The sequence below is a fragment of the Gilbertella persicaria genome, assembly GCF_025201335.1.
Source record: "Gilbertella persicaria strain CBS 190.32 chromosome Unknown B0P05scaffold_41, whole genome shotgun sequence".
NCBI classification, from domain to species: domain Eukaryota; kingdom Fungi; phylum Mucoromycota; class Mucoromycetes; order Mucorales; family Choanephoraceae; genus Gilbertella; species Gilbertella persicaria.
In genome coordinates, this window is record NW_026252002.1 from 25,977 (window position 1) to 45,119 (window position 19,143).

The following is a 19,143-nucleotide window of genomic DNA, read 5'->3' on the forward strand; positions in this document are numbered from 1 at the left end:
AAGATGATTCAGAGCAGATCATAAATCTATGTATGCTTCCAACCGCCGAAAATTTTGGGTCTTAAACTCGTGTACCAGCAATTAATTTCCACAATAAGAACGATTGCGTGGCACACATACTGTTTTTATTCATCCAATGTAAACGTAATATTGTATGGCTAAAATGAACCCGACGACGTCTTTGTCGGTCTCAATTTAATCCTAACCAATAATCAAATAGAGTCTTTGTAAAAGCATATTATTATTGATCTGAAGCAAATAGATCCTCAAACGCAGTCCCTTATTAATAATACTGACATCTTTTATTACTAAGAAGGTTATCGAAGAAAAGAAAGGAAGCAATGGATATCTCTACTTTCCCCCCTTCCCTTACTCTGTTGCTCTCTCTCTCTCTCTTTCTTTCTTTCTTTCTTTCTTTTTCTATAAACTGATTTCAATGCTATATCGTATTGATCTGGCCCTTCATTCGCAAAAAGGAAAATCCTCTTTGCTCCCTTTCATCCCCTTGTTTAATCGCCGCATGTTCTAAAAAACTTTTTCCGAAAAAAAAAGAAGACAAACAGAGCTTTCTAAGCATTCGCAATGAGCCCTGAGCATTGATAAACACTAAGCCCTTCTTTATTTACTGGGCGCGCTTTATTCAGCCGAGGGATCGAACATAGAAAGAGAGAGAAAAATAGACATCTATCTATTTCCCTGGACTCCGCTTTTGGTAAGCCATGATGAAATATGGGTGATGTTTAGCCGTAATTTCCACTAGTCGGCACTGGTTTCTTCTTACACCGGCCAATAACTATTTCGGAAAAGAGTTATACATTCAACCATATCATGGTTTGATCTGATATTTCTATAAAAACCCCAACCTGTTTTTTTTTCTTCTTCTCTTTTCTTTTTATATATCAACCATTTTTTTACGCTTGTCTATCTCCTTTCTTTCTTTTTTTTGTAATATAATTGTGTAAGTTTAATCATTGATTAGTTTGCATTGATCTTAATGATTTATAAACAGAAAATGAACATTTCAGCCTTAAACACACCTGCAACACCACCTTATGAATATAACCAAACCATGAGTGACAACACTAGCAACAACAAAAATTTATTTTTTGATCGCCAAGCTTCGCCCAGTAGCACCAATGATGAAACAGTTGTCAGCCATAGTGCTTTTCGCCGTGTTTCCCCTACCACAATGCCTTCACCACCAGAACTGTTGATTGACACATCTGAAGATGAAGAAGACAGTATGATTATTTCCCCACCTACATTATTCAATACCTCTTCTTTAAGAAAACGTAAATTAGTGCCACACCGATCACCCTCCACGATGGATCGTAAAAGCATCGTCTTTCAATTAGATGATGGCTGTACCCCCAAAATTCTTGGCGGCGGCGGCCAGCCTGGTATTCTCTGGTCACTTCGTCAACGTGTTTCAATGGCCAGACATCAGCGTAGAAAAAATAGACTTTCGGCACCTCGTCCAGAGAGACGTGCGAGACCTATGCAGATTGAGATACCCCGACCTCAATGGTTTAGAGATAATACTATTTATGATGACCTTGTCTTACCTAGACATCATGATTGGCAATCCAAGAACTCCAACGTGGTGGATGTCGAGCCTACTGCGGTGCCTGTTCTTTCTACCATCATTGCTGAGCAACCTTGGGACAAGCCAGTGAATAAAAAACCTCATACACCTCGCCGCAAGAATTCACAACATGCTTCTTCAGGCAGACCTTCTCGTGTTAAAGGACCTTGCCAGGCTTGTCATGAGACTTCTGATGGCTGCATGCGTAAAGCTTTTAATTGGCCATTCCCCACTAGCACTATTTTTAATGATAAAGGCAAACCATTTGTCTATCTCTGTAACAAATGTGGATTAAGGTAAATATATTTATAAATATTTAATAATATAATTAATTCTATTCTCTACAGATATAACAAAAGCGGTGGTTGTGTATGTCGCCATTGTCGTTGGGTTCTCTGTAAAGAAGAAAAACGTAAAGCTATGCAATTAATAGACCAAATGCGCCGTTCTCGCCCTGATGGCCGGATTGATCCTGATGAAAATATTGAAAACTTTGTATGCACTCCTAAATATTGGAATTGTGGTTGTCCCTGGAAAGTTGGATGGGTCCTTCATAGTCAACATGATGCAGAAGATGAAGAAATGATGATGGATCATCATTCTCCTTCTCTTAGTGAAGCCACACTTTAACTCATTCTTATATATGCCCTCTCCCTTTTTTTTTTTTGTTTATATGAATCACACACACTTTTTTCTATGTAGACTCTTTCTCTCTTATTTTTGTACATAGTTTTCCTCAAATAAAAAAAAACCCACTCCCCCCATGTATTTTAAATAGAAACTTAACTATTTATTTTTTTTGTTGAATAAAAAGGAAATCAAAGAAAATTAAACACAATTTATTTTTAGTCTTTGATTCTGCCAAGGATTTCTATTCACTCACGTATCTTGTACACTTTATATTGGGATCAAGGTTTTTTTTCGAAATTCGGTCTCTTAATCCTTGCGAGTGTCACATTGAAAGAAAAAGCAGCACGTGGAAGTGCCGGGTTTTTTATTATATATATCCTCCCTCAGGGTAACTTGTTGCTGTAAAAAGCTGAATATTGACTGAAAACAACATTGTGTGAGAAATAATCCTTGTTATGAAAAAAGACGCTAATTATATCATGATATCAATTAAAAAAATATGGCCCGGCAGAACTATATTCATTTCAAGATCAGCCTATATTCTTTGATCGCCACTAAAGATTACCCATATTTTCGAAAAAAACATGCTTTCTGCATTTGAATTTATTAAGCCTTGTTGATTTTGACAGTAACAGGTCCTTGAATACCAGAGATAACAAGTAGTTTATCACCACTAGAAGCATCCTCTGTTTGTTCAGAAGCAGTTCCGGTAAGAGACACCTTGAATCCAGAAGGGTACATCTTTCTAGAGATCAACCAGCTGCAGTTACCTACACCATCCAAACTAGCCGCATATTCTTTCTTTGCATGTTCAAAACTTTCGGATTTAAACTCAGCAGAACACTCCACAGATGTAGGTGCATAGCCATGTTCCTGAATATACTTGACGACCGAACCAGCACAGAGAGGCACCTGTTGTTGGATGCTCTTAAGAAAAGAAGAAGGAATAGAACCAGCTAAATCAACTTGCGTGATATAGGTAATAGCAACACCAACTTCTGTCTTGACAATCTTCCAGCCGGAAATCATCAAATTAGCACGAACACAGCCAGACACAGGAGGAATCAAAACATCTTGGACTGAAGTCATGACAATATAGCATTCATCTTCAGAGATTTCACGGTAAGAAGTAGCAGCCATGTCACGAGGACTGACAGGCCAAGGTGCCTTGAGCTTGACCCAAAACAAAGCTTCGTATCGGCCATACATGGCTTTGATTTCAGATGTATCGTATTTCTCATCCCCTATACATTACATGAGTATATAACGCGTACCATACGATTGGCTTACAGATCTTTCTACAGCCTGGTAAAGTAGCTACAGTAGCTACTTGCTGAGGTGTATAGGTATGACCCTCAAGCACAGTCTCACCACGAACAATGGCCACAGGACTTGTGTCGACTGTCTTGTTGTATAACTTGACGCAATCCTTTTCTTGAGATAAATGCCAACCATCCAAGTTATCAGCATATTCTTTCAAGAGAGCCATAGCCTTTCTGGCGGTTTCAGAATGGGGACTAGTAACGGTCATTTTGTTATAAAAAAAAAAAAAAAGTAGAAAAAAATGTCTGTTTTACTATGAGTCTTTAAATACTCTATCGTTTGTGTTACTCTATGTTAATGCGGGGTAGGTCTATCAACACCAATCAAGGTCTTGTTTGCATGTGAAAACAGATAAAAACAATCACTTTTTCTTGTTGAAAAGTAGATAGAGATCATTTTATCATCACTGCCATACACATACAGGTCTTAGTTTTTTCCTCAATATTTTATTGATGTGAAAAAAAGCCTTTCACATGTCAATAATGGTCATTTTTTTCATGGGAAATATCAGTTTATTAATAAGATAGAAAGGGAGGGGGGTATTACAATGTCGTTTGTTGCTGAATGATCTGTGGTTCTTCACACATGATATCGTTCTTTATATTGACTGAAGCAACAGGGTTAACAGGAGTAGTAGGTGAACCAAAGGTATTCCAGATTCTTGAATAAACACTTGACCTTTTGCTGTTATAATTACTACTGTTCATGGATGTCAAGGAAGTAACAGAAGAAGCATAACTTTCAGTGGAACCTCTACGTTCACGTGGTGAAGTTGGTGTACTCATTCGATTGGCCAACATGGATAACGATGCAGCAGAACTTCGCTTGTTATAAACAGAAGCACGGCGTTGTTGCTGCATAGAGCCTCGAGGACTCATTGTACTGCCAGATTCAAGTTCGGCCAATTTGACCTTGGTCTCTGCTAGATATTTCTCTAGTTCACGACAACGCAATTCGCTTTCTACAAATTTAGTCTTGTACTCATCTTCGTTCTTGAGACCCAATTGAAGCGTATGGCGTCGGTTTTGTTCTTTGGCGGACGATTTGTTCTCGCCAAACAAGATGGAGTGAGCTGCAAACACTTCTTCCGTAAAAGTACCTCGAGGCATAAAGAAGGCTTTTTTCTCTTCTTCCAGGTCCTTGATGGTTTGTTCTAATCGTTCTATGTCTTTAGCTAATGCCAATTTCTCAAGTTGCAATTCAGCAGCTGTCTTTTTGGCTACCATAGCAACTTCAAGCACTTCTTCTTGGTCTTGCAAGATTTGGTCTCGTTCTGCTTGGACATCGTCCAATTCGCTTTCAAGGTAAATGATCTTTTGAACAAGTGCGTTTTGAGATTCTTGCATTGACTGGATCTGTGCAGTCAATTGTTCACAGTGATGGTAAAGGGTTTCATAACGTTGCTTGGTCTCAAAATGATCTAACTTGATGGCCACTAGTTCAGAAGTGACATTTTGTAAAGCTGTATCGAGCTTCTTTCGATCGGCTTGTTGTTGTAGCTCTTCTAATAATTGGGTCTGTGCTAACTGGGCCGTCTTGGGTTCTTCAGCTGGAGGTACTGTCAAGGCACCCGCAATCAAGGCACCAAAATCACCCGTATCACGCAAAGAAGCAACAAACGAATGGTATTGATCCTGGCGTTTTTCTGGTGTCTTTTCTGTTGTAGGAGGAAGAGCAGGCACAGCATGTGTATCATCACTTTCTGAAGTCGTACTTGCATTCGCTAACTTGACCTTGTATTTCTTGACTCGCTTTTCAAGCACTGCATTGCGTTTAGCGAGTTTCGACTGAGCAGCTTCTTGGTCCATTTCACGCATACGAAGTGTCATGTTGTTCTGTGCAAGTGCAGCATGTTCCTTTTGGAGCTGAGACATGGCTGTGACTAAATCTTCAATCTGTTGTTGTAGCTTGGGAACAGTCGTTTGAGCCGACATGATCATCCTTTTCGAAAGTGCTGTGAGGTTCTTTTTTTCTTTTTGGTCGAGGTCCATCTTGAGTAGGACAGGGTTCATGGCGATGATGTCCTGAACAAAATCATGAGTGTGAGGATAAGCATAGGCATGTAAATCTGTGGATGTAAGGCATTGAAGGACCTGGTCAGGTTCAGACATGGATAGCAAGCGTGCTTCATTCTTTTGCAAGAGAAGTATGGCCAGACGACTGACGGTCTCGTTGACGCCTTCTAAGAGGGTGAGATCGTACATACGCATGATATGCTGCTGAGTTGAAATACACGTTGTAAATAAAGTCAGGTACCACTGAGATGCATACATGGAGGGCTGAATAGCGAGTTGAGAGAGATGAGCATCTAACTTGGGCAAGGTGTGTGACAAGACGGTTTGGAACTGATGCAGGCAAAGTTGAAGGCCTTCCATATTGTACATGTACAAGGAACGCATATCGTACAATTCCATCAGTCTAACCAGGAATGAGTTTATCAAGCACAACTTGGGAACAACTTACCGAACAAACATGCCAAAGGCTTCATTTTCTGACATCTGTCAAAAACGAATCATTTATTAGTGATGCCAGTTTGTGTTTGTACTACTTACTTGTGCTAAAACGGGTGATACTAAACTTGCCATACCAGGATAATAACCTACACGAGCATCATACAGACTATAGGCATCCAAGATACGCATGATGGCTTCCTTGTGTGGCATGTCTTGAACATCATGTTCAATCATGGCATGAAAAGGAGAAACGTCTTGTTTAAGCTGTTCGTACAAGATTACAGCATGACTTGAAGAAGAGGTTTGACAAATGGCTTGCCAAACGATACCACGCACGTTATCTGGTATATTGTCTTGCTGTAATCTCGTGAATAATTCAACTCTAGTTTCGATTGAGTTTGCATTCCGTATCAACTTTTCCCAGATAGGCTCAGTCGCAGTTAATTTGCTGAGAAGTGGTGTAACCATGGTGTCCATCTGAATTGATTTGGGATCTGACTTTTGTAGGCTATTTTGTTTCTCGAGCCGTTTAATCAGGTATACCTATAAAAAAAAATGAGTTTATATAGACGGACAGTAATGAAGTAACCAGGGGATTTTAAAAACGGGAGAGAGAAGGAGAAAGAAAGATGCAGTCATAGAATAAAGAAAGAAAGAAAAAAAAAAAGAAAGGGGAATTTAAAGGAGACTTGCCTTATTTTCTTCTTTCATTTGCTCTTCTCTTACTGTATTATTTGAGACGACAAGAGATGCAGGGATAGACTGATTCTTTCTTCGCTCGGCAAGAGATAAAGAAGCTGATTTTTCTGGGTGAATAACGAGAGGTTTTTTACTATCTTCTGATTTTGAAGGACGTAAAATTAAATCATGTTGAATAGGGTTGAGTTGCTGAGGATTTTCAAGTTTGTCTAGTACTTTTTGGTCTAATAAAAGACAAGAGTTTTCTATTACAGTAGCTGCCATCCGAAATTGTCAAGGAAAAAGAGAGAATAAAAGAAAAAGAAAGAAAAAAGTTTTTTTAATTTACAAAAAATATATAAGCTTCGTAACACTGTATTACACTAAATATATATGTATATCGTAAAGAAAGAAAAAAAAATATAAAGATAAGACCAAGTTAAATAAGGGTTTGACAACACACATTTGTTTTTTTTATGCACTCCTGATATCAGCATAAAAGAAAAAATAGAGACAAGGAGGAAGACTAAGAGACTTGTTTGTTGTTCCCCTTTCAAGATATACGGAGGGAAAATCGTTTAGTAGTACTATTTCAAGGATTAGTTGAACGACAGACTGGGATATATAGCACACAGACAGTATAAGCATCCACATAGTTTTGTTTATAGAGAGTCTTTTTTTTTATTGTTTATATATAGTGCATGTTTAAATCTATTCTGTCTTTCGTGCGCGAACTAACCAAGTTTTAGCTTTGTATACATGGTGATTTATGCTTACCATCATTACGAATTGGAATCTTTAGACCTTGTTTTGCAAAGGCTTTTGATAGTTCAGTGGATTCTGTCATACCGGGAAACTAATAAAAGATATAAATATAGGCTTATGCATCATGAACTTACCTTCTTTGCAGAATACACTGTAAATGGATCTGAGAATACTTGAGCCACTATTTTTGATTTGGCATTTTCTTGAAAATCAGAACTATATACAGTAGATAAATTCACACCACTCTCTCTCACACATACAATAGAGTTGACTCCTTACTTGCTCAGCTTCATTAAACTAAATCGTAATGTATATCTGCCTTCGGTACGAATACTTAGATCAGGAAAAGCAAAATAAAGGCCCTGCTCTCCTTCTGTATTTTTGAGTAAACTAGGTGAACTCACTAATGATCCCATTAATACCCTTGTGCATTTTGGGGGATTTGAAATGATATTTCTTTCTTCAGAACAATCGTCAGACCATAATGTGACATGGAGAACAAAAAAAGGAATTTGAAGCATTCTATAGGATGAGGCTGGTTTTTGTCAGACTACTTGGAGGTACTTACTGTACATCAATGGGATGGTCCTGTCCCTGTTGTTTAACAATCAACTGGACAATAGGTGGTGGGTCAATAGGCCTTCTGTCTTTCTCTCCAAATCCGCACATACGAGCATGCAAAGGTTGTTGGCAGACGACAAGTTCGTATGTTCTATACAGATATTAATGCATGCTGTGAATATGTCTGTGCTAACCTCTTTTCGCGCTCATCTAAACCTATTGACTGGTACATAACTTGTTGTTCTTTATGTTCCTCTACTTCCTGATAGTATGGTGAAGGGTTTTCAGGTAGATGCTGTATGGGGTATTGATCTCGGTTCATCAGGCACTATAAAAAACAAAAAAAAAAAAAAAGAAGAGAAAGAGAGGGGGAAAAGAGGAAAATAAAAAGAGGGCTAAAATACAAACTGTATTTAAAATTCAATCGGCCAATCTTCTACAAACAAGAGATGTCCCCGATAAAGAAGTTCTATTATGTTCTTTATTATAGTTATTATTATTCAGGCTTGCCAATTAACCCTCTTCCCCAGTTCTGAATGATTCTAGAACATTGTTGTCGAATATGGTTTGATTTGGCTGTGTTCCATAAGCCCATGGCATCTAATTGTCTGCCCTGATATACACATTGTTCCCAGTAAAATTTGGCATACAGTCGTTTCTCAATCACGTTCTAATAGGAGGTGTAGGTCAGCCATAGGTATAGGATGTATGTGTACTTACATCTAGATTAGATATCAATGTCTTTTGATTGCTTGGTTTCTCAACAGCAAAATCATGAGGTAAGACAAAAAAGTCATTACCTGCCAAATAGCTAGATAAAAGACAGGCAGAGCGTTTATCAACAAAGCGTTCAGAACACCTAGAGACCATGTTAGTGCCAATAGTAATTTTTGTGTTTGATACTTTGCCATGGCTGAACAGTTTTACTTTGAATGACAATAGGTTCATATTCCATTGTGTATTGTGTTACTTTATAGATATCATTGGCATTCTTCCAGGTGTCTAAATCAGTTGGACCTTGATTTAAAGCAAAATGAGCATCATAGAGTCCCAACACTTTTTCCTTTTCCACTAAGCCCACTAATTCCTTCTTGGTCTGTGGCACCCGAGCAGCAATATGTGCGTTTTCGTTATATGCAAAAGTCGGAATCACAAGCATATCGCCCTTTCTAAGCAATTCAGTGTATTCGGTAAGATGCTTCAATATCGTCCGGCGGAGGTCTGTAGCGATGATGGTGTTGACAGGAATATCAGACACATGGTTAGATCGCGCATAAATACGGGCCAAATTACGCTCAACATTTAGGGGGATCAAAATAGAAGCTGTCTTTTGAGGCGTCTGAACGAGATGAAGATCGACATGATTGAATAATTCGGGCGTAGATTTATACTCAGCCAACATACTTGATGTCTCTTCATTCTTTGATACATGTAAAGTAGCAGAGATAGGTCCATTCCAGTGTTTTGCAAACTGAACCAACTCTTTCCATGTCTCGGGTGTCGTGGTGGTGATAAAAGTAACTTCAGCAGGATTAGGTTCCTGTGTTGCTTTTTGCCAGAATGGCCGAGTATATCTAAGCGCGTCGTAATGAGCTTTTGAAAAGAGCTTTGAAAACTTTAATCCTGGTGTCATATCACTGATCAAAGAATAAGGCTCGTCTTTTTTTTTCTCGTTGTTAATGGATAAAATAAGCATCATTTTTCTTTACCTGCATCATAGGTGCGTTGGAAACTTAAACGACGAGTTGCTTCAGTAGACACAAGCGCATGTGTACCTTCAGAGAATAACCAAGCAGTCAAATGGGCTGCTGTCAGCAAGATACAAAAGACAATATAAAATACTATAGACAGTCTAAACCATCGAGACTGGAGTAAACTGAAACTTGGCTTTTGTGTCTGTAAAGGTAATACAGAGTATTGTGGAGACAACTTATCAAACCAGTCATTGATTTGTTGTGCTATACTCTTTTCAGTTTTTGTCTTTTTTGACGTTGTGTCCATGATGGGATGAAGAAAGAAGAAACGAAAGCCCTTGTTTCCAAATGAAAAAGGAGAAAAGAGGGAGGTTATAAAAAAATTCATTTTTGTTTTATTTTTAGATGGGATTGTTCGTATTGGAGTTCCGCATTTGATAGTGTGTTTGAAGCTATTTTCTTTTTTGCATTTATTAGAAGAACAGGATGTATGAATACTCTTTTATTGAAATAGAATGGGTTTTATACACTTGAATGATGATCAAGATTAAACCAAATTTTGTAAAAAAAAAAAAAGATTTGGTAATGCACGGACATAATTTAAAGAAAAAACAAAAAAACCTTTGTAGATCCTATTTTCTTTAGAGAAGGGGGCCAAGATGGAAGTGTTTGTCATACATTGGTTTATCAAATCAGTCAAAGCCAATTGTTTCTTACTGTTGAACATGGAGTATGTACAGAGTGTATTTTAGTTCAGATAGGACAAAGAGTCATTTATTTAATCAACACAATGAAAATATAATTTCTTTCAGTTTGATTATGGAATGAGTTTATTCAGGGATGCATAAGCAATGCATTATATATATTCTCTCTCAGTAAGCAACGGACATAAGTGCTTCTGTTCAAGAAAGCAGACAATGAACCTTTACTTATAACAGTCATGGTATGGTACGCTTTCATTTTGAAATAAGCGATGTTCTCTTTAATGGTAGGTGAAATTTATTGTGTAAACAAAAACAGTTTTTTTCTATATATAATGGTAGATTACTTGTTGTCAGAGGTGTTTGTTCCTGGTAACGATTTGATTAGCAAGGCTGTCCTGACTGACGATAGAATCATCAATATTATATGCAAAAATCTACAGGATCAATATATGGCTGTCCCTAACGAATCCTTGAACAAAAGCGCCTTTGATGTCGTATATCGCCCAAAAATGGCTCTTAGTGAATACCCGCCCATAATAATAGAAATTCAAGAAAATGTAAATGATGAATACATGCCTCCTGTAGAACGTTACTCAACACTAGCCTTTGAAAAATATAGTAAATGTCGAATTATTTTGATAATTGATGTGTCTACCGTAATTACATCCGTCAGCAGCAAGCTAGCGCCAGTTATATCTTGTCCATATAGTTTCAAAGTTCCTTGTCTCTTCTGGGCCAAGTGCTGCTTATTGATATCCTCAATGACATTATCAGGATAGGTTTCTTGTATACTGCCTCCTTTTTTTTTCTTAGGGGCCATCTCCTATCGGACATGTTCAAAGCAAAATTCGCAGAATACCAAATAAAGAGGGGTTGGCTAGAGAACACTCTATCCACTCTAATGTTCACTCTAAAAAGCGACCACTTTTGCGTGAATATGCATATTCTTAAAGAAGAGGAAGTAATTGCAATCATTTTATGAAAAAGAAAAAAGAAAGAATAATTTCTCAAAATTATTTTCGATTAACCATTTTATAGCAATAAATAGGTTTTGATTGTTTATCACACAAAGAAGCCAGTAGTTTATCAAGTGTATATGAAGTAAAAATAAATAATTTATTTCTTTAAGGAGCACTATAGAACAAAGCGAAAAGAATAGATATACTAAAGTAGCAGTTATATTCTCGAAATGTATATATTTCTACTTCTTTTTGAAGTGGATCCCTTCTGTAGCATTGTTCATCACTAAATAACTGTCCTTTAATTGCTTATCCTTATCCATATTACTAAACAGCTCATTAATAAGCTTCATAAAATGAGTAGTTTTTGTACCCTTTACATCAATTACACTGGTGTCATCCTCCTGCATTCCTTCGTCGTCGTTAGTCGTCTCAGCTAAGCCTTTCTCTTCTTTTCGAAAACAGTGTCTAATTCAGGTTTGGGAGGGGGATTTCTTTTCGGCAGGTCTATTAGCTTAATAACTCTTACGATTAGCTATTGTTTCAAGTACAATGTTTGGGTCTGTAATTTCTGTTAAGACATCTTTCATGAGATCATAAACTCTTTCACTATTCTCATAGAAAAGGTTTTTCATTCTATCTTTGAAACAAAAAGCATTTGTAGTTGTAGGGATCTCAAAAAGTTTGAAAGGAAAAGAAAAAAGGAACGACAAAAGAACTGCATTAATGGACAAAATTAAATTTTCGTCTTCCGACAATTGTTTTTAGTAACCAACAACCAATCTTTTTATAGCCGCCAATTATATCTTTGTGTAATTAACAATATTTTTTTTGTAACAGACAATATCCATTAGCCAGACTGGGAGCATTATATTGCTTGATGGCTAAGCCAGTGTACTGAAAGTGGCTTGGGGTAATTAACTTAAACGGGAAAAATTATTCAAAAATATCATATTTTCTTTTTGCCGGCGCAATTGAGTACAAAAACTTGCTTCTTGGCAGCATTTGCCACAACATAAACAGAATAAATAAATACTTTTGTTTTTTCTTTTTCTTTCTTTCTTTCTTCCTTTCTTTCAGCCTTATATTCTGTAATCATGTCCTATCCTCAACAACCTCCTCAACAGCCTTACTATTCACCACCACCTGGTCCTCAACAAGGTTATTATCCTCCTCAACAGCCCAATGGTTATTATCAACCTCAGTAAGTAACCAGATATCGCTTGACCTTCTTTTTCTTACTTTGTAATCTAGACCACCACCACAAACTGTCATTGTTCAACAACCTCAACAGCAACAAAATGATGATTGCTGTTGTGCCTGGTAAGTTCAGAAAAAGAATGTTCACCATACTAACTTGTGACGATAGTTTGTCTGGTATGCTTTGTTGTTGTTTACTCGAGGACATCTGTTAGAAAATCCTCATAATAGAAAAATCCCTCACTACACTTCTTACCCGTAATACCTTAATAGAACCCTATATACATGTTGCAATAAATAAATGTATAAGTAAATGTTTCTTTATTCTGCTTAAACTTGAAAGCCAGATACATGTGCTGTGTCCCTTGATGACGAAAATTTTTTTTTCGTGTACAATGACAAACAGAAGAACATAGACATCCTGTTTAAAGCTCTTTCTATGTTTCTGTGCATGTCTTAGCTTATCAACATGATTGGCTCGTCATGATGTGTAGAATGATGCCAAGGCCATTTCAGGCACCTTTATTATCAAAGCATTATGACAATGATGACATTCAGTGCCTATACCAAATGATGTTTATATGAAAAATAAAGTAGCTCAATATCAATTTCCTTCTTTTGAGATGATCATTTGTCGCCACTCCTTATTTTAAATTCAAAATATGACCTTTTATCCGTTTCGTCTTAAAAGACAGATGGCTGGTGGTCAATACTGTTGTTACACATACAGGAGGCCGAAACTGCCTCGGAAATTCCATCAATGCACTTTTTTAGACTACCCTATGTTAAAATATAACAAGCTTTGACATGATCAAAAACTGGCCAAAAGCCCTTATAATACCCTTTGGCTTTTATTTTTTCAGAAAGTTGCGATTTGACAGAGATAAAGCAACAATTTTCTATACAACATATTATCACAGTATGTTTTTTAATGCTATGGAATACTTCCAAAGTGTTTGTTTTGCAAAAATGATATAAAAAATGTACGGTATGAACTAAAAACGTAAAAACCAGTTTTAAGGCGTCGCTCGAAACTTTAGCAATAGAAATAGGGTTCTATTTACATCATTCGATTTAAAATTTTAATACCTACAGCTTTTGCTAACACAACTTTGTACTGTATCTCATGTTTCTGTATACTTTTGACGCATTTTCTATTTGGAATCTCATTTTTTGTCAAAAAATGAATATGGAGAAGCAAATAATATTCAGATTCCGACAGAAAAAATAAGAAAATAAATCAATGTTAAACAAGTACATAATCATCAATGTAGATGAAGATTAAAGTAAGAAAATCGATAAAAAATAGCGCAAACGACGTATACTAAGTAGAAGAAACGTTCTTGATAACATTTGTATGTGTAGGAAGTGATAGATGATTTCTTTACGAGATATTAGTCGTTAAAAAAATTAAAAGAACATCAAGAGGATGTTTTTTTGACGGGGAAACATGGCTATTTTCTTTTTTCTAGAGCTTTACCAAAAAGTTGAGAAGAAGATGGCAACAGTGGAGTATGAAATGACTCAAAAAGGGAGTCTTATTTTAACGATCTCGCTCAAAATCGTTATTTTGGCAATAGCCATTGCTTATGCTTTCATGTTAGGTATCTCATAAGCTGTTTTTCTTTTACTCATCGTTTAGTTCTAAGGAATAGACACATACTCTTTGAAGGATCAAGCAACTCACTGAATAAATTGGAGTACTTTAGATAGAGATTGATGAATTTTTACTTTGCTTGAACCTCATGAGGATGCATATTACATCTTTTCAAATACAGAACACCAATTATTTTCTTAGCTGAGTTCAATCCGGACTTTGTATATCAAGTCTGCAAGGAAGACGTATTCTTTTTTTTTTTTTTTTTTTTTTTTTTTTTTTTTTTCTTTTTTCTTTTTTCTTTTTTCTTTTTTCTTCTCTAGAAGGCAAGGTGATTCTTGTTATTGCACGTTCTGGTGTCTTTGCTTGGGTGCAGGCTTATGTGTAGGGCTATGGGTGCCTACCGGTTCTACGCGCTTGTTACCATCTCGTTCTTTTGGGAAGTGGTATGGAAGAGATGGTACTGTCAACCAAAATGTGAGGTATCCGTGAGGATGCTAACGAGGTGTGGGCGATCCTTCGACAAGTTGTCTTTATGGCACTAGGCAGGTTTCGACGTGGATTGAAATAAAATAAAACGAAGTTGCGTGGGAAAGGCACTTCCACTTTTATGTTTGCATAACGCGCACTTCTATCCTGTATCACTAGTCGAATTAACCCCTTAGGGCCTTCGCATCTGCTAGGTATGGTCTTCCCTCGGTTTATCTCTTTGGGAGCTTTGTCTCTCAGGGTGGTTTATCTTGCTGGGAGTTTCGGCTCTCAGTGAGACGCGTCTCTTAGGGGGATTTATCTTTCTAAGAGAGGTGTCGGGTGGTATCTCGCACCGTAAGATAGAGAAGAGGGTAGATTGAAGTCAACCTCCACGATGGTTACCCTTGGAAACAGTCTTCTTTCTCTGTAATAAGGAGGAGAAGGCTGGCTAATAGACTTCTATTTTATTTTATTTTTTTTTTGTTGTTGTTATTGTTATGAATGATATAATAAAAGAGAGAAATTAATTATCGATTTACATGCTTCTTGTCCTCGGTGAAAGAAAGAAAGAGAGAGAGAGAGAGAGACGTGGGTACGTTTGGTATGTCAGGAATAGATCTGGTTTAGCTTGTTTTGATTTGAGTCTTGGTTTTAGCAGTGACCCGTTTGATTTGGTGTTAACTTGTGCGCAAGCATAAAGTAGGTTGAAAAGATACAGTGAAATGGCAATAATAATAAAAATACTGCAAGTATGCTTAAAGCAGTGACAAGTAGAGAAATAAGCACCATTTAAACACGTTCGCTGAATGAATGAAATGCTAGCGTATGAGCCTTTTTTTTTTTTTAAACAATAAGAGAAAAAGTAATAACAATGTATGCCAAACAGCTGTGAAGAACTGCTGTAAATGCATCCAAAACAGCAAAATACATGTGAAGAATAAACAACATTTTCTCCATGGAGCTTGTCAGACTTTTACTTCATAGATTCTATCTATACACCTGCAGCTTTATACTTGTCAGAAGGCTCAATCTGCTCATTTATGCATGCATAATTTTAGATTTCTTGCTATCATGTAGTACACAACAAGCAACTTTTCTTTTTCTTTTTTCTTTTTTCTTTCTTTTTTTAACTGTTGAAAAGGTAGGTACATTTCTTCGTCTATGCTGTCTTTCTTAATTTACATCCAGTACTTGTCGTTGACTAGATCTTGTACTTGTGCAGCGTCTTCTCTTTATTAACATTTACAAACCATAATTAAAGCATAAAAAGAAAAGATTGGTGTTTAAAATGCCAGACCCTACATCTACAAGTCATTTATCGTTAGTTACGCTGAAAGCTGCTCTCTTTAGCCTCAGAAATGCCGAGTGTTATAGTAGACCTTACCTAGAAATACTCTGCACATCAGATAATGTATAGAGAAGTACCTACTTGCTAGTCAATACCTATTGAAAAGGGTCTCTTTTGTACTAATTACAGTGTACAATGAACTTTGAATATAGATTTAAAAGCAATGCTCAAATGAACTGGCCTTTTTTTTATCTTAGTAAACTCGCTTTCTTTTTCTTAGAAGTACTCAGACATTGCCTTATCTGGTTTCAGTTGGATCAGACCTACATTGGGTCATTCCGAAAAATTCTTGTTTTTTTTCCATCTTTACGAACCTCCCTGAACCTCCCTGAACCTCCCATGGGTCAAAAGAATGGATTTCACCTGACAGCCAAACCAATGGTACCATTTGATTGCTAGACTCCAAAGAACATGTTTCGAATAAAAAGAGAGGCCATTTGGTAGTCTGGTAGTCGAGTAATGGTACTTTAAAGAATGGTGCGTTCAAGCTGTGTTTTGAGCGTTTTTGCTCTAAGTACCATATAGAATTTGCAATTAATGGATCTCTCTAAAGCATCTTATATTGTCTTGAGTACTAAGAAGCATGGAGATATAGAAAAAAAAATAGGCATTCTTATAATACGAATGTGGACTAAATGAATGTAGAACATACCAGATGGCAGTTTGCGATATAAAAAGTACAACAGCTTTGCTGCTAAAATATTGAGTGAATACGCAAAAATGTTTACAGGGTTTTCTGTCCATATCTCTGACGAAGAAAGGCAAAACATATTACCATTTATTCACAGCTCTAATTTAGTACAATTGCTACAGTGGGTAGATGTTTGATAACTAATGATTTGCATTAAATGTGAGCAAAAAACCTCGTAAACATCCTTGTCCATTTGCTTAATATTTTAGCATCAAAGCTACTACGTCCTTTACATCAATAAACTCAGAAAGCAACGATCTTTATTTTTTCACTACACCAAAGTCCAATAACCGCGTCTTTATGCAGTTCTCAGCAAAAGCTCCATTTTTATTGCAGCGAACATTTGGATGCGTTTATCCATAGATCCGAACTAATAAGATAAGTAATTGGCCTAATTAATGCCTATTGTTATGGTTAACTTCCGGTATCTAATGTTAGGTTGAATTTTTGAGGTGGTGTTCCTATGCCAATCTCGATTAAATATTCTCTTGCATTGGCATTAAATAAAGGTATAGCAGGTATATTCTGTCGTTTTTGTAAAACATTTGTATATTTATGTTCAATGATAGGTAGCTTCATCAATTGTTGAGCTGAACATAACGTAACGGATAAGAGAAACAGAAAATTTGGATACATGAAAATAAAATAAAATAGAAGAGTAAATGATGATACAACTTGATTTATTGAATGTTTTGATTTAATTGCTGTATTTGGCACTGCGTTTCCTAAAGCGTTTGCTTTTTCAGCCAATTACAACTCAGTAGAATGAGTTTCTCTACCACTAGTTGACATAAGCTCCATTGAGCTTATTCATCATAGGGGCTTTGTTTACCATTCATTGTTTCCCAACTTCTTTTGACACACACACACACACAAAGAAATAACTTGTCTAGCCCCAAGACTGTCAGTTTTGGGCCAATTCGCCTGAATTTAAAGCCTCTGATGCTCCATTGCATGTGATCATACGCATGGACACTCTTCTCCTCACATCTAGCCTTGTATTTCTATAAAAGTGTCATTACTAACATCAAGCCAAAACTTTGTATTTTTCAATACAACCATCCATGTAATGTTTTTACATAGACAACAACTGGTCTATAACCAACCGATTGCCTCTTTCCACTCGTTTCTAGAATAGATAAATAAGTTATTAGGTATTTGTAAGTTAATGGGTTCAAAAGTCCCATTCTAGAGCAAACAACGCAAGTTTTACTGCAAATCTTTGTCTTTCTCTTAGGCGTATAAAGGTAGCAGAAGGCCTTTTCATACCTGCATAAATGCTCTAAATACCTACAAACAGTGTTTACCATCATGCATGGTACCTTTAGAGTTGATTTGGGGCAAAAAAGGTGACATGTAAAATATGACCAAAATGACCTTTCGACCAAAGGGTATTATTACTTATGAAAATATTGATTTTGACAACGCTTGATCTTCTATTCTATCAGAAGGAAGATCTGAACTGGAGGAAAAAACAATTGCATAAATTGCAATCTAATAGGAACAAAGCAATGCGGCATCAGAAGCATAGAGGACTGATATTTCAAGGCTTGGATCATGTCAATTCCCTAATCCAGTCTTTACAACAGTCGATAGCAGAGATCGAGATTTTGAAGTCTGGCAAGTTTTGGAGAGAACATGGAGAGAAATCTGCAGGATTTTTGAAGCGGACACAAGTATCTCGACAAAATCAGCGATCCATCATTGAATTGAGAGATCCAGTGACTGAAGAGCTTTGTCAAGAGCAACATGATATTTCTCGTATAGCAACTGAATTTTATACCTCGCTATTTACTCCTTCTCCCACTGACACTGTAGCTCTTAGGGCTATGACTTGATCTATTACTAGCCGAAGGTTTCATCAGAACAACAGGAGAAACCTATGCAGCCTATTGATGTTGATAACATACTCAAAGAGAGCAAGCATGTCCCTCGTAAGAGTAGTCCAGGACCAGATGGACTGCCATATGAGATTCTGTATTTGGTTATAAAATTCCCTCCATATCATGATCTGATATCGACTGTCTATAATGACGCTTTGCAGAAGAATAAGTTTCTCCAGTCATGGAATGAATCAGTCATGTGTCTGTTGTACAAGATAGGTGATCCTGCGGATATGAAGAACTATCGTCTTTTGTCCTTAGCAAATACGGATTACAAACTGTTTACACGTATCGTCAATCGTCGAATCATGGAGGTATCTTCTCGTCTTATTAGCCGTTATCAATTGGGGTTTATTCCTGGGCGGTTTGTCGCTGAAAATGGTATGATCTGTCAATTGCTAATGGAAAATTCTCAAAGGAAATGGTCGATCGCTGAACAACTTGATAATGGTCCTGATTTTAGTACCTTGAATGCTGATATTGGTCTTCTCTTAGATCAAGAAAAGGCTTACGACAGAGTGAATTTACACTACTTGAAGAAAGTGATGAAAAAGTTTGGCTTCCATTCCCCACTGATTAAATGCATTTACAAGTTAATGAG

The 19,143-nt window shown here is 36.8% G+C and overlaps 8 protein-coding genes across 8 annotated transcripts; 3 read left to right on the top strand and 5 right to left on the bottom strand.

Annotated features, from left to right (window-relative positions):
* Window positions 1-879: 879 nt before the first annotated feature.
* B0P05DRAFT_554750 (uncharacterized protein) lies at window positions 880-2,419 on the top strand. The gene is made up of 3 exons (XM_051579712.1): window positions 880-958; window positions 1,010-1,881; window positions 1,933-2,419. Exons 2-3 carry the CDS (start codon window positions 1,013-1,015, stop codon window positions 2,213-2,215), a joined length of 1,152 nt encoding a protein of 383 aa, XP_051431772.1. The 5' UTR covers window positions 880-958; window positions 1,010-1,012; the 3' UTR covers window positions 2,216-2,419.
* B0P05DRAFT_554754 (uncharacterized protein) lies at window positions 2,399-3,768 on the bottom strand. The gene is made up of 2 exons (XM_051579713.1): window positions 3,506-3,768; window positions 2,399-3,459 (listed from the first exon to the last, which is right to left on the bottom strand). Exons 1-2 carry the CDS (start codon window positions 3,744-3,746, stop codon window positions 2,822-2,824), a joined length of 879 nt encoding a protein of 292 aa, XP_051431773.1. The 5' UTR covers window positions 3,747-3,768; the 3' UTR covers window positions 2,399-2,821.
* Window positions 3,769-3,939: 171 nt separating this feature from the next.
* Window positions 3,940-7,063, bottom strand: B0P05DRAFT_554757 (rab-GTPase-TBC domain-containing protein). Its single transcript, XM_051579714.1, has 4 exons — window positions 6,685-7,063; window positions 6,091-6,534; window positions 6,002-6,036; window positions 3,940-5,956 (listed from the first exon to the last, which is right to left on the bottom strand). Exons 1-4 carry the CDS (start codon window positions 6,952-6,954, stop codon window positions 4,081-4,083), a joined length of 2,625 nt encoding a protein of 874 aa, XP_051431774.1. The 5' UTR covers window positions 6,955-7,063; the 3' UTR covers window positions 3,940-4,080.
* A 404-nt stretch (window positions 7,064-7,467) lies between these two features.
* On the bottom strand, window positions 7,468-9,996 carry B0P05DRAFT_580993 (velvet factor-domain-containing protein; the record flags this gene model as incomplete). The annotated part of the gene is made up of 8 exons (XM_051582060.1): window positions 7,468-7,509; window positions 7,569-7,650; window positions 7,714-7,956; window positions 8,003-8,146; window positions 8,514-8,665; window positions 8,716-8,854; window positions 8,904-9,654; window positions 9,705-9,996. The coding sequence occupies 8 exons, from the start codon at window positions 9,994-9,996 to the stop codon at window positions 7,468-7,470; spliced, it is 1,845 nt and encodes a 614-aa protein (XP_051431775.1).
* Window positions 9,997-10,265: 269 nt separating this feature from the next.
* On the top strand, window positions 10,266-11,374 carry B0P05DRAFT_554771 (uncharacterized protein). The gene has a single exon (XM_051579715.1). It carries the CDS (start codon window positions 10,663-10,665, stop codon window positions 11,170-11,172), a length of 510 nt encoding a protein of 169 aa, XP_051431776.1. The 5' UTR covers window positions 10,266-10,662; the 3' UTR covers window positions 11,173-11,374.
* A 101-nt stretch (window positions 11,375-11,475) lies between these two features.
* On the bottom strand, window positions 11,476-12,098 carry B0P05DRAFT_232415 (uncharacterized protein; the record flags this gene model as incomplete). The annotated part of the gene is made up of 2 exons (XM_051573284.1): window positions 11,476-11,679; window positions 11,742-12,098. A coding segment is annotated over one exon (231 nt), but the record flags the coding sequence as incomplete, so codon positions are not given.
* A 351-nt stretch (window positions 12,099-12,449) lies between these two features.
* Window positions 12,450-12,767, top strand: B0P05DRAFT_590098 (uncharacterized protein; the record flags this gene model as incomplete). Its single annotated transcript, XM_051582780.1, has 3 exons — window positions 12,450-12,556; window positions 12,607-12,675; window positions 12,722-12,767. The coding sequence occupies 3 exons, from the start codon at window positions 12,450-12,452 to the stop codon at window positions 12,765-12,767; spliced, it is 222 nt and encodes a 73-aa protein (XP_051431778.1).
* A 4,256-nt stretch (window positions 12,768-17,023) lies between these two features.
* On the bottom strand, window positions 17,024-17,306 carry B0P05DRAFT_554782 (uncharacterized protein). Its single transcript, XM_051579716.1, has one exon. It carries the CDS (start codon window positions 17,293-17,295, stop codon window positions 17,074-17,076), a length of 222 nt encoding a protein of 73 aa, XP_051431779.1. The 5' UTR covers window positions 17,296-17,306; the 3' UTR covers window positions 17,024-17,073.
* Window positions 17,307-19,143: the final 1,837 nt, after the last annotated feature.

What these genes read in the sequence shown, in the direction of transcription:
- B0P05DRAFT_554750 (XM_051579712.1), top strand. Translation starts at nt 1,013, where the DNA reads ATGAACATTTCAGCCTTAAACACACCTGCAACACCACCTTATGAATAT. An exon ending in TGTAACAAATGTGGATTAAG is followed by an intron (nt 1,882 to 1,932) that starts GTAAATATATTT and finishes TATTCTCTACAG; the next exon opens with ATATAACAAAAGCGGTGGTT.
- B0P05DRAFT_554771 (XM_051579715.1), top strand. Translation starts at nt 10,663, where the DNA reads ATGTTCTCTTTAATGGTAGGTGAAATTTATTGTGTAAACAAAAACAGT.
- B0P05DRAFT_554754 (XM_051579713.1), bottom strand. Translation starts at nt 3,746, where the DNA reads ATGACCGTTACTAGTCCCCATTCTGAAACCGCCAGAAAGGCTATGGCT. An exon ending in ACCAGGCTGTAGAAAGATCT is followed by an intron (nt 3,460 to 3,505) that starts GTAAGCCAATCG and finishes TGTAATGTATAG; the next exon opens with GGGATGAGAAATACGATACA.
- B0P05DRAFT_554782 (XM_051579716.1), bottom strand. Translation starts at nt 17,295, where the DNA reads ATGTATCCAAATTTTCTGTTTCTCTTATCCGTTACGTTATGTTCAGCT.
- B0P05DRAFT_554757 (XM_051579714.1), bottom strand. Translation starts at nt 6,954, where the DNA reads ATGGCAGCTACTGTAATAGAAAACTCTTGTCTTTTATTAGACCAAAAA. An exon ending in AAATGAAAGAAGAAAATAAG is followed by an intron (nt 6,535 to 6,684) that starts GCAAGTCTCCTT and finishes TTTTTTTTATAG; the next exon opens with GTATACCTGATTAAACGGCT. An exon ending in GCCTTTGGCATGTTTGTTCG is followed by an intron (nt 5,957 to 6,001) that starts GTAAGTTGTTCC and finishes ATTCCTGGTTAG; the next exon opens with ACTGATGGAATTGTACGATA.